A 12,161-nucleotide genomic window follows, 5' to 3' on the forward strand; every position below is an offset into this window, starting at 1 on the left:
GAAATATCTATGTAATCCCTACTTTAAATGTTCATTCAAATATCATTTACATTAGCTACTCTTGTGTTGTATTATACATCAGTTATTAGAAATTGTCCTTTAAATAAATTAAATCAATACAGATAGTCTTGAGCAGCTGAATCAGTGTTGGGGGAAAGATACCAAAATTTGCAGTTCTCAAATCCTGCAAGACTTCAGTTTTGAACCTTACTGATGGTTGAAAAAAGATGCTTCCTTTGAGTTTCTTTTTGATTTTTTTTTTTTTTTTGGACTGGAAAGAAAGAGGGAAAAAGCAAAGAGTAAAAAAGATAATAAAAATAAAGCTAGAACTAATCCTTCAGAGTATCAGTTGTTACTGTAGCTTCTCAAAAAATAGAAAGGAAGTCAGATTGCGATCACCAGCCTCACTCGTGAAGACTGACACGCCAATATATTCTATCCATGTACTTTTGACTATGTAACCTGCTTTCAATCTCTTGGTTCAATTTCCTTTTGACCACAGTTTGCATTAGAGATTTCCAAAAGGCTTCTATGGGTTGTCTTTGAGCGAAACAACCTGTTGCAAAGAAATGAATTGTCCCTGCCTGGTGCTTCCAAATCATGCCTAACTTAAAAAATTATGCTCAAATCCTGTACAACAGAACTTTATATCTCTGTGTAGATAAAAGCCTTTATTAAATAGCAACTATACATATATATTATGTAAGTCCATCTGTGTGATTCACCAACTCTCCCTGTAAGTCACTGCTACTCCCTGTTGGTTGTCGTAAGCATGAGGAACAATGCATCCTCTTCCAGGGAAGTGGGGTAAAGAGCAACAAAGAGAGTGTCCTTGCAGTGAACAATGTGCGTCTGCTTGGCACGCTGAGAAAGCTGGGGCTGTTCAGCCTGCAGAAGACAATCTTGTGTGGAGATCTCATAACAACCTTCCAGTACCTGAAGGTGGCCTACAGGGAAGCCAGAGAGGGACTCTGCCCCGGGAACTGTAGTGATAGGAAGAGTAGTAATGAGTTCCAAAGCAAAGAGGGATGATTTAGGTTAGATACTAGGAAGAAATTCTTGCCTATAAGGGTGGTGAGGCACTACCACAGGTTGCCCAGAGAAGCTGTGGATGTCCCATCTGTGGAAGTGTTCAAGGTCAGTCTGGTTGGGGCTCTGAGCAACCTGATCTAGTGGAAGGTGTCCCTACCCATGGGAGGGCATTGGAACTAGATTATGTTTAAGGTCCCTTGCAATCCAAGCTATCCCATGATTCTATATACATTATAAACTTCCTTAAGACAAACTGTTCTCTGTGCATCGATCTCTTCCTAAAGAGCATTTTCATTTGATTAAAAAGTTTACAGCATAGAAACAGGAATATTTTATGAGTGAACTGGTGCTGTGAAGAACATGACCTACAAAAGTAAAGCTGATAAACTAAGATTTAGCAGTAGTGCTATAAATATTTTCTAGTTCTTTCCTATCTCTCTGCTTCCTCTTTTTCTTGACTGGTTAAAACTCTCAGAGACAAGTTTTCTTTTCAATTCGTGATACTACTTGGCATTTATGATGTTATTATACCTAATTCATTCTTTTTTTTTTTTTCCCAATGGTGATATAATTTCTTCAATTCAACACATAAAAATTACTTTTCTCAATAGTTTCCTCATTTGATTATGGCTCATTTATATAGCTGCCAAAATATAAACTTACAAACTCAATTTTGATACTTCTGAGAAGATAGAACAATGTGTTAAGAGTTGAAAAATACTTAGCAAACAGTAGCAGATATCAGTGTAAGCTTCAGGTTTTCAAATATTCTTTAAATAAATTACTTTTCTTCTGATGCAGGCTGCATATACAAATGAAATCTTGTACCTACCTCTTCAAAACCTTAAAATAGCAATCATTTACAGAGTTCCGCCTCTGCACAGCTATAGGGAGAACACCTACAGTTTTATTTTGACCCCAGCTTACTAACAGAACACAGGTCTGTAAGGTGAAACCTTTGAACGCTTTATTCATCCCCTCCATAAGGGCTGCAACATGAGGGAGTGACAAACACTCTCTTATCTTTCTACATATTCACTTATAGTCCCTGCAATACATTTCTCCAAGTGTTATGTGGCTGAAAAGGAGAAGCATGTCCACTTTTCCGCTAGAGAAATTTTGTAGTATAATTCAGAAGCTGAATAATTTTAGGGTCGCCCAAAATATATACCCAATTTGCAGTGGTAATGTCAATCAGCAAATGCAAGTTGTGCCAGAAGTTCTCACCTGACACACTAAAGTTACAGCTGAAAATCAATGCTCCTTTCCTTATCTGAATGACGTAATAAATACTAATGGGAAAAAAAATTCAGTAATAAGCTTGAATTAATTATATGTTTATTGAGGCACAGTGAAGCAAATGAGTGTGGGAAGCTGGCAAAGAGCCAGATGAGTAATAAACAGTTTTAAGACTGTCTGGAGACAGACTTGAGAATATTATAGTCATCAAGCAGCTGAAAACAGCCTCAGGGTAATTATAAGCATTTGCAATCGATTAAAAAGAGCATGATTCTTTTATGAGTCTTTATTAAACTTGCATTAAAACTTAAAATGATTAGAAAATGTTATGGTTTCAAGCACGTCTTATGTCAGTGGTCATCATACTTATTTATGGAAAATGTGTGTGCAGGAAAGTGTCCACAGGATCACTTACTCTACATGGTTTTAAAGGAAATGCTGGGAATTTGGGGCCCACATACTGATGGGCATCATCTCAGAACATCATGCTTTAAAACACAGGAGGTAGTCTTTCTGCAAGCAGCACAGCCTTTCAAGTTCCAGGTATAATCCCTGTTTTTCCAGGATCTTTAAAGAATAGCACTCCAGTTCTTTAGCATTACACTCAATTTACTTGAAAACCACTGCGTTTCTGGAGTAGGGATGGGGATAATGCTCTTTTATCTTCATAGCTTCACAGACCTGTTTACTTAGGCTGAACTCCTCACTAACAGAGACGTCACTGCTCTCTCCTTAAGATGCTGTTTTATTTTTTCTCTTGCTCCAAAATCATCTTTCAGATTGAGCTTGAGACAGCTTCTACTGGCCAGGTACCTCACACCACTGCCTTCATTCTTTCCTTGTGCAGAAATAATCTGAAACTCCTGTATATGATAAAGGAGCAAGAAGGGAGATCCATGAGGAAGTTTTTCAAGACAGATGCCCACTAAACTCTTTCTTACTGCTAAGCTCCTCCATTTTGCTCCAACCAAGTCTTGACAATTACTTTTTCAGCCTTGGTTTCCTATGGGAATGCCTCCTTCAGCCTCACAGAGCACATCCCCTTCCGTAGCCTTAATGCTTGCTTTTTCTCCTCTTTACAAAAGTTAAAATTAAACCACTTAAGGGAATGACAAATATCCACTGCCAAATATCTGCAGTATTAGTAGGATGGTCAAAAAACTGTAAGCAAAGATATCTTAGTTCTGGAATCAGTAAATATTGCATGGATCTCCATTGGTGGCTGCATATCAAAAGCATGCTGGGACGAAATACACAAGGTTATGCCAGAAACTTAGAAAGAGAAGTGGGGTTAAGAATTTTTTTCTTTTAATATGAAATACAGAAGGGTTTTAAATTTTACTATCATCACTATAAAAGAATGGTGATTAAGACTAAATTAATTTTTCAGAAAAAAAATCTTATTCCCTAAACCTTTCAAGAGGAAAATTGCAGAATCTTTCTATCTACTTTAGCAGCAACAAAACATTAAAAATAAATGTTTTCAAACAGCTAGACTTTCTGTCTTTCATCTTAGAAATGCAGAGATACCTACGCTGTAAAGTGCACAAAATTCACAGCTATGTTCTTGCAGTGATTTACTGGTTTCTTCATAAAGAATTTACTACTACAGAAAAGTATCTACATTTTTTCCTGGAAAATACAGTAAGCTGTAAACTGCCCAAGAGTAAAACACGAATTGCAAAAGCTTGCCCTTTGTTGATATACCACAGAGATAAAACCCAACAGTGTGCTGGAATTCCAGCTCAATCAGTCTGCTTATATGGCCTGGGCTCACACATTCTGGTCTCAAATTACTATTTAATTCCATGAAATGTATCTGTCTTTTGCATGTTAGTTTTTGGGGACTGGCAATTGTCAGGTGCCAGTCTGTGGATGAGATAGGATTTGCGTGTTTCAACCTGCATTTTGCTTGCTTTGAACTTGAAGCCATAAGATTAAAAACTTGGTAAAGCTTGCTCAAAATATTTACAGATGGCACTGGTTCTTTTCCCAAATCCAAACTCTGTGATTTCCAAAGGTGTAAGTTATACATTTGTAGTGTCCCATATGAAAATGCCTTCCCTGAAAGGGTGCTGGTGCTCCTAGGGAAGAATTCAGACTTAGTGGAGGAGCTTCCCGGTCTCTACATCTGCTTGTAAGAAAGAGATGCACAAACGTCCTCTGCACAGTGATCCTACAGATTGAGCTGAGCAGTCAAGAATGAAGCGAGTAGGAGCTGATTTGGCTGCTTAAATGAAATAAATTTGGCTTGTACATACTGTGTGGATAGTAATTTTAATAGCACTTTAAGAAAGGCATCAGTCTACTGCATAATTTTGCTGCATTTCATGCCGCCTACTCTTTATCTCCACAAGAAGATCCTCTTTAATGGCCTTTGAAGAAGTGCAGACTTGTTCTTGAATGCTTTTAATATCCTTGTATTAAATTTTCTTAAAAAAAAATCGGATTTCAGGTCCTGGGCAGGCCTTAACTTAACAAAACACACTGAATTCAAGGGAACTGTCTGCACTGAGAGTTTGGTCTAGATCATGCTTGCAGAGTGCAAGGACTGGGGAAAAGACGATTTGTTCTGATTTTCAAAAGTTCATCTGAATTTATAAACTGCAGATACAATTGTAGCAAATGAAATACAATATCACCTAAGCCTGCTCATACAAAAACGTTCTCTTTTCTCACACCCCCACTCACTAACTGCTACTGCTAGTTAGCCTTACATTTGTTACTGGGAAGGCTCTACCACTGACAAGAGACTATGGCTTTTCTCGAGTCTTAGCTTAACTAAGTCAACAGTAAGAAAATAGTTTTTTTTACAATTATTAAAGGCATCCTTTGTCTTAGCCTACCTACAATTTTGCTTGGAAAAGAAACATCATCTGAAAACTTAGATATCAATTGTTTAAGAAATGCATTTCTACCTCACTTTTTCAACACCCAGCTGGTTATGACATAATGAAAGAATTGCTTCCTTCAAAGAGTTAACTTTCTTTGTCGGTAAAGAACCTTTAAGTAGACCTGAATTTTCTAACATTTAGATATTAGTACAGTAGTGTTAAAACAGTAAAACTGAATATACTCATCTACTTATATTCAAAATAAGAATTTGAGATTTTTAAGGAGAATAACATTAAGCAAATTATTCTCAGACCTGCAGAAAACATTTCCATTATAAAAAATGCCCTGATAATGAAAAGGAATCAATGATAGACTGCAAGATAAAGTTCGAACGCAATTCTACTGATAGGATTAAAAAACTATGATTTTGATAAATTGACACATAAAGGTTTGCAGCTTATATTGAAGGTGCAAGGCAACTGGTTTAGCACAGTTTGTGCTTTGGATAAGATCCCAATTTTACTGTAGGAAAATTTATTTTAAATATGAAAGGCCCATTTTTTTCATAGAGCAAAATTATTACTGGAAATAATTTCAGTAATACAACTAAAGTATTTAGTTTTAAGTAATTAAATTAAATCACTATACAAAATTTATTGGAAAGGAAAGTACTGGAATTCTGCTGGTTTCTGGAATCAATCAGGGTTTTTTCATTTTCTAACTTACAAAAAGATAGCAACGATGAAAAAAAAAAAAAAAAGATGAACACATACCAGAATCTATATTCTCGTTATTTCTCAAGAGTCATTTACTGCTGTGGAGACACCACTTCATGTTATGATACACACCTTGAGAAGGAGCAATCACTGCACATGAAAAAATACCACCAGGGTAAGAAATTGCTGCTTGTTCAAACATCAGTTTTGCAGAGGGCTGTGCACAACATATCAATAACCTCTTCCTAATATGAAATTAATCCTAAGGCAGGTATTGAACTCCCATCTACTTCAATGTTTAATACTAAATATTCTATTAAAATTTCTAATATTAACTGCTGCAAGCGGTTACACTGAGCAAAGCTTTTAGCAAGAATTTTATTTTAGGTCTGTATGAGTGGAGCAAATAAATAAGTCTCACAATGAAGCAGAACTTCTCAGGCAAACTGAGGAATGGGACTGGGATCTTCCAGAGGAAATTGCAATCACCCTTAGCTGCACTGAAACTGACCAAAAGGATGGATTATCCCTGGACTTCCACCCCATATCTGCATGCCTAGTCTTGACTTCTTTCTAAAACAGGCACAGAAGCTAACAGCAATGTTGTCTTCCTCAGGGTCTTCTGGAGTTCTTGGGCCAACTCTCTTTAAAAAAAATCCAAATTAATGCTGCAATCATTTTTTTTTTTTTTATTTGTAAAAATATTTCTTATCTACAGACCCACCTAACAATGGGTTTTTCAAACATCACAGAATCATGGAATGATTAGAGTTGTATGAGATTTCAGGACATCACACTGTCCAACCTGCTTCTCAAAGCATGGTGAATACTGAATTCAGACTTATCCACTCTGTAATCCATTAAGAAGTGATTCCAGCTCCTCTTTTCATGACACTAATTTCTTTATCCCTCTCTTTGTGCTAGTCCCTCTTCCATCAATAGAAAATCCCAGATGAGAAAATGTGAACTGCTAACATAAGAGAAATGTTTTTAGTTCATCAATAAAATAGCAGGAAAAGGGGAGAAAGTTATATAATTTGTTAGTATTTACAACAATCTGGCAAGATTACTCTCTAGGGACTACTAAGAAAATAATGTCATCCTGTGTCTGAGAAAAATTGCTGTCATAGGTAAAAAACTGGGTAAAAGAATTATGGACAGACAAAATGATTTCACCTGACGCAGGGTAAACAAGAGTTAGAGGGGCATTCCAGTATGAGCAACACATGGGAATGGAGAGCCAGTGAACTACTCTCATAGTAATAGAAAGAATGAGAGGCCTCAGGTTAGAGATGGTGATCTGAAAGTTTGGCTCTCCTGTTCATTATTAAAAATGGAAGAGGAAACAACAAAAAATTTTATAAAGAAACTGTAGGAAGCAAAAGAAGAATACAGAAATTGCTTGCTGCCCTGGGATGGCTGTTGAAATCAAGGATTTAGCTTGATACAGTTTAAAGAAACATACCTTTGCACAACTAATATCTCTACTCAGAGTTGCAGGTGAATTTAAAAATCAGGTTGTATTTAAAATCATCTGTGGTATTAAATTTCAAACTATGCACGCACACCCCTCCCCCCAAAAAAAACCTACTCCCCCCTCCCATCCAAAATACTCAAGCCACACAAATGATTAGAAATATACTGCTCAGTATATACTAAATGAAGAAATTTTTTTTGCACCTTTTCCTAATGTTTGTGATGGTGATCACTAATCAGTCAGATTGCCAATCTGTCTTGGTTAGTATGGCATTACTTGTAGACTACTGAATTCAGAATGCCAGAGAGGGTGGTACAGAGACCTAGTATTTGCCACAGGTCCCATCTGAAGATGATGTGTCACTGAATGAGCTACTGCTCTGAAACTTATTCTGCAGGCAGGCAGGCAGGCATCTTTGTTACAGAAGTCACACCGTTATGAAGTTCTTAGCCAGCTATCAAGGGTAAAATAACATGGTGTCTGAACTATATTCTCAAATTAAGAATTGAAACCTGAATAATTTAAACCCAGTATTTTTGAATAGAATTATTCAAAGATATTAATTATAAAATTTTGCTGGAGGCTTTTAAACTCAAAAATACCTACTAAAAGATACCTCTTAAATGAAAAGTTCATAGTTGTCTTCATAGATACCTGGCAATTAAATACATAAACTCAATTTCTGAACAACAATACTCTTTGCCATGAGATTTTTGGATATTTTGGTTTTTGTTTATTTGTTTTGTAGGGATTTGTGCGTGTGTGTTCCTTATTCCATGGCTGGTGCTTTTACGTGCTGCTTTATTATAAAGAAGGATTTTCCTATTCATCATTTTCTGTTGCTCTAATTTAAGAATTTATTATGTAGGCAGGGAACAAAAATCAATAACACCTGACCTGAATGAACCAGATATTATGCACAGCATTCCACTGAAGTGAGCATTTTCCTATAACTTAAAGATTTAACTTTGAAAATAAGTTTTAAAATGCTCATCCAAGCCAGTCATGATTACTTATGAATATTGGATGCATCTGAAGAAAACAGGTCTGGTTGCAAAGCAATTTTCCGTAGAAATAAAGTTTATTAAATTCGTTAGATAATACACCCATAGTAGAGAAATCTTTCCAGTTCTCCTGTCAGCTGTAGAAAATATCTGGACCACAATTGGCCAATTTCACCGAGCTGGATGGTACAGTCTTGTGACACTGCCATCTGTGTCACACTTACTCTATCACACAAAAACCACTGATTCAGCACCTTCCAGGAACACTGAATAAACTCGAAAAAGAGGGAATCTTGTCTTTTCCAAGCCCCCCTCCTCAAGTTCTTCACTCTCCAGAACTTCTTTTTACATGTTTTATATTTATGACTAGAACCTCGTTCTTGCCAAACCTGTGACCTACATTCACCCCTGCTTCAGATTCTGGCCAGAAAATAGATGCCAACAAACAGAAGAGATTTACTACACAATAAATAAATCTACAGAATGCAAATCTTATATGTTGCTTCTTGAATTGTCATTTTATGTTTCTACAGTCCAAAAAAACCAAAAGAGTTTGCTAAAAACTTTTATGCTTCGTAAACATGGGCAGAATAGAAAAACACGTAAATTCTTCATTTATCAGCTAACTCTAACAAAGACATTATCAAATAAATCTTTAAATGCTGACGGATTTTAGAAGTAGATTTCTCTGAGGTGCTGTGAAATGCTGCCAGAACCATAAATGTTCACAAGCAAAACATAATCTATTGGAAGACTATAAAGCTCTAATATGACACTTTTCAACAGGATTACGGATTTGACAAAAATCACCCTGCTAAATAAATACTTACCATAGTCATTATCGTAAAAAATAATGAATTTCTGCCAGGCATATTCTGTGACCACTCTCAAGATGACATCATTTAAGTAGACGGGGGGCCGCACAGAGAGCGTGTAGTCATCGTTGCGGTTGCTCCTGGTGAGCCCGCAGCCGCTCCTTGGCGTTCCTGCCGTGGAGCGCTGGATGAAGAGGTGAGGGATGTGCATGGCGTCGGCCAGAGACTGCAGGGATCCTGCTGATGTGCAGCCGATGGAGCTGACGAGGGCCAGGATGCCTTGGTTCATCAGGTCACAGGCTGGAAGAAAACACAGCGACACTGGGAGTGAGAGCGGGTCAGCGCACAGGGCCTATTTTTTGTCAAAACACAAACACTGGGAGCTGAAACACAACAGCACCAATCAAGGAAAATATGGGTACATTTTTCAGATTGAGTAATCCAGACATAAAATTAATCAAAATCATGAAGCTAGTCTATCCATTTTGAGGTGTCTTGTGGTATAAGGTGTAAGACTGTCCTGTCCACCCTATCTAGAAATGAATTCTCCCTTAGAAACGAGACCCACCACTCGATCTTCTCAAAAACACTAAGAACTGATTTCAGCTATGGAATTGTCGTGACCACCCAAGGAGATAAGTACTTTTCAAAGCCTAGCACAACAGCTCCACGAATAATAATATCATTGCATTATACAGGGAAAACTCAAAGAAATAACAGCTCAAGCTTTCTGTCAACTTTTGACGACAACTGAATAGCATTATGGACATTAACCTGTCCAAGGAAAAATGCAGTTTCTTTTGGGGTTTAAGAGGTATATGTATATACGGTATATGTATATCTAACGTAAACTTATCATTTTCTTTAGAAGACAAACAACTCTCCCCCTCAAAAAGCTAGTTTTATAAATAGCAAAATGTTTTCAAAATTCAGTGAACAGTTTCTATACATTTACTTTCCTCACCTCCTTAAGAAAGGCAAGAAGTTGACTGTGCAAAATACAACACCTTACTAATGGTCCTATCAGTTACAGTAGACAGCCCTAAGTATAATACCAGTAACATCCATATTAATACAAAAGGTGTTTATCACGAATAATGTTGATGCAATCAATAAATAGCAAAGAAATTAATAATTATGTCAGTAATTTTTAAGGGTTACCCTGTGAACCAGAGTCTATACTGTGTTTCTAACATGCTGGAGAGCTTGAATGAAGAAATAACATGGACTCGTAGCGTAATTCCCCAGAGCACACCCAAGGTTAAATTTTGAAATACTTAGTTTGCCACTGGCAGAGTTACACAAGCAGTTAACCTGCATTTACACATGTAAATGAGTAATGGGATGGCAAAGATTAATATGTATTTACATATTAATATCTAATACTAAACTGTACAATTACTTATTTTGCAGGACTATTCTGCACACGCAACAGGTGCAAGCAAAAACAAGAAACCCACATGTGAGAAAATATTCCCCTAAAAATATAATACCATATTTTAGTTCCAGACCTGTTGCCTTGTATCATATGGCTCTTACTCACACTGAGTAATATTTTAGTTTGCAAACACCTATTGATCTCAAGGGGAATATTTTCAGTGTGAGGAAAGGAGTTCCCCATTCAGGCCCATATGGAGATTGATTTTGAAGCCAAAGGACATCACCAGAGGTCATGAGTGCAGAGAACCACCTTCTCCTAAAGCTAGAGCATTATTCTCATTAAGAGACAGAGATCTGGAACATGAAAGTGTGTTTTCCCAGGGCCTACTGATGCTGCTGCTGAGGTTTTGTCCCTTGTGAACTCTTCTGAGTTCCTTCATGCAGATAACTATGGGAGAGAGAACGTTCCCACAGAGAGGTTTCAAAGTGTTTTGGTTTAGGATAAACTGTTCCCCTGTTACATGCTCTGAATACAGCTCAGCTTCTGGACTTCAAGTTAAAGGTAACATATTTTCAATAACTGAAAGTATCCTTCTTCAGAAAAGTATCAAATATGATTGGTAATGGGACAACAGAATTATCAGCATCTCATACGTTTCTTAAATTTGGAACATTTCAAAACAATCTTAATAGCTATTCATCTTTTATGCTGCTTGTTACAGTCCTTTATCATCACTTTCAACAAAGATAAAATACTTGTCAAGTGAAATTTTTAGGGAGATGCTGAATCTCTTTCTTGATATGGTTTTCCTGTACCAAGGACTGCAATATCTAGGTTGCATATCCCAGTGAGAATGCTACTGCTTGAGACAAAACTATTTTTGTTGATATAATGTTAGGTATTGATAGAATTGATATAAATAAAATTTGTTAGATTTTGCAAAAGCCTATTTTTAATACATCAAAAATTTAAGTTTTTTGACTCTGATGTCATCTGTTCAAATATAATATGTAGTGTGACCCTCCAGTCTCTCAAACCTGACTTTTAAAAATATAGCCAAGTCAAAATGCATTACAGAAATTGCTTGAAAATGTCTAAATTTCCAGGCACACTTTCAGACCCTGAAAAACCACTCCCTGTAATGCCATGAAGTGGGAGAAATGCTTTTTATGAAAATTGTTATTGAAACATGAAGGGGAAGGAAACAGCATGAAACGTTCAGCTCCACAGGACCGAATGTTAATACTGGCAAACAAACTGAAAAAAGGATTAAAATCTTCTCCCTTGACACTGCATCACATTTGTTACAATAGCCTCAGGACCGAAGTTGCCTGGGTGTCTCTTTATTCCGTGGAATGCTTATGAGAATTGTGAGTGCTGGATTCGAGCAATAGGCACTTAATTACGCTCAAATAGACCTTACTCCTGCATACTTAGAGACTATTTAATACACAGAGAGTCAGCTCTGGAGAAGGGACAATATTTCAGAGGCAGCTTTTTCTAGAAAATCAGTGCATGAGTTTGAGCGTTCACCTCTGAGTAAAACTGACTGCATTATTCTTTGAGCAGAAATATAATTTCTGCAGTATATACACATTCAAAGTAAAGCCTATGCAATATGTCAAAATATTATTGACAATATTCAAATATTCCTCAGCCAAG

At 36.8% G+C, this 12,161-nt stretch overlaps 1 protein-coding gene across 3 annotated transcripts in view; it reads right to left on the reverse strand.

Annotated features, from left to right (window-relative positions):
* Positions 1–12,161, reverse strand: part of GRID2 (glutamate ionotropic receptor delta type subunit 2) — a 710,183-nt gene that overhangs the window by 281,741 nt on the left and 416,281 nt on the right. For all 3 annotated transcript variants that reach the window (XR_004240290.1, XR_004240289.1, XM_032109710.1), the window contains exon 3: positions 9,134–9,418. Coding sequence is in view for 1 of the 3 variants with exons in the window: in XM_032109710.1 (XP_031965601.1) it covers positions 9,134–9,418 (285 nt within the window). In the remaining 2 variants the exon portion in view is untranslated. The remainder of the gene's footprint in view (positions 1–9,133; positions 9,419–12,161) is intronic.

This window comes from Corvus moneduloides, chromosome 5 (assembly GCF_009650955.1).
Source record: "Corvus moneduloides isolate bCorMon1 chromosome 5, bCorMon1.pri, whole genome shotgun sequence".
NCBI lineage: Eukaryota > Metazoa > Chordata > Aves > Passeriformes > Corvidae > Corvus > Corvus moneduloides.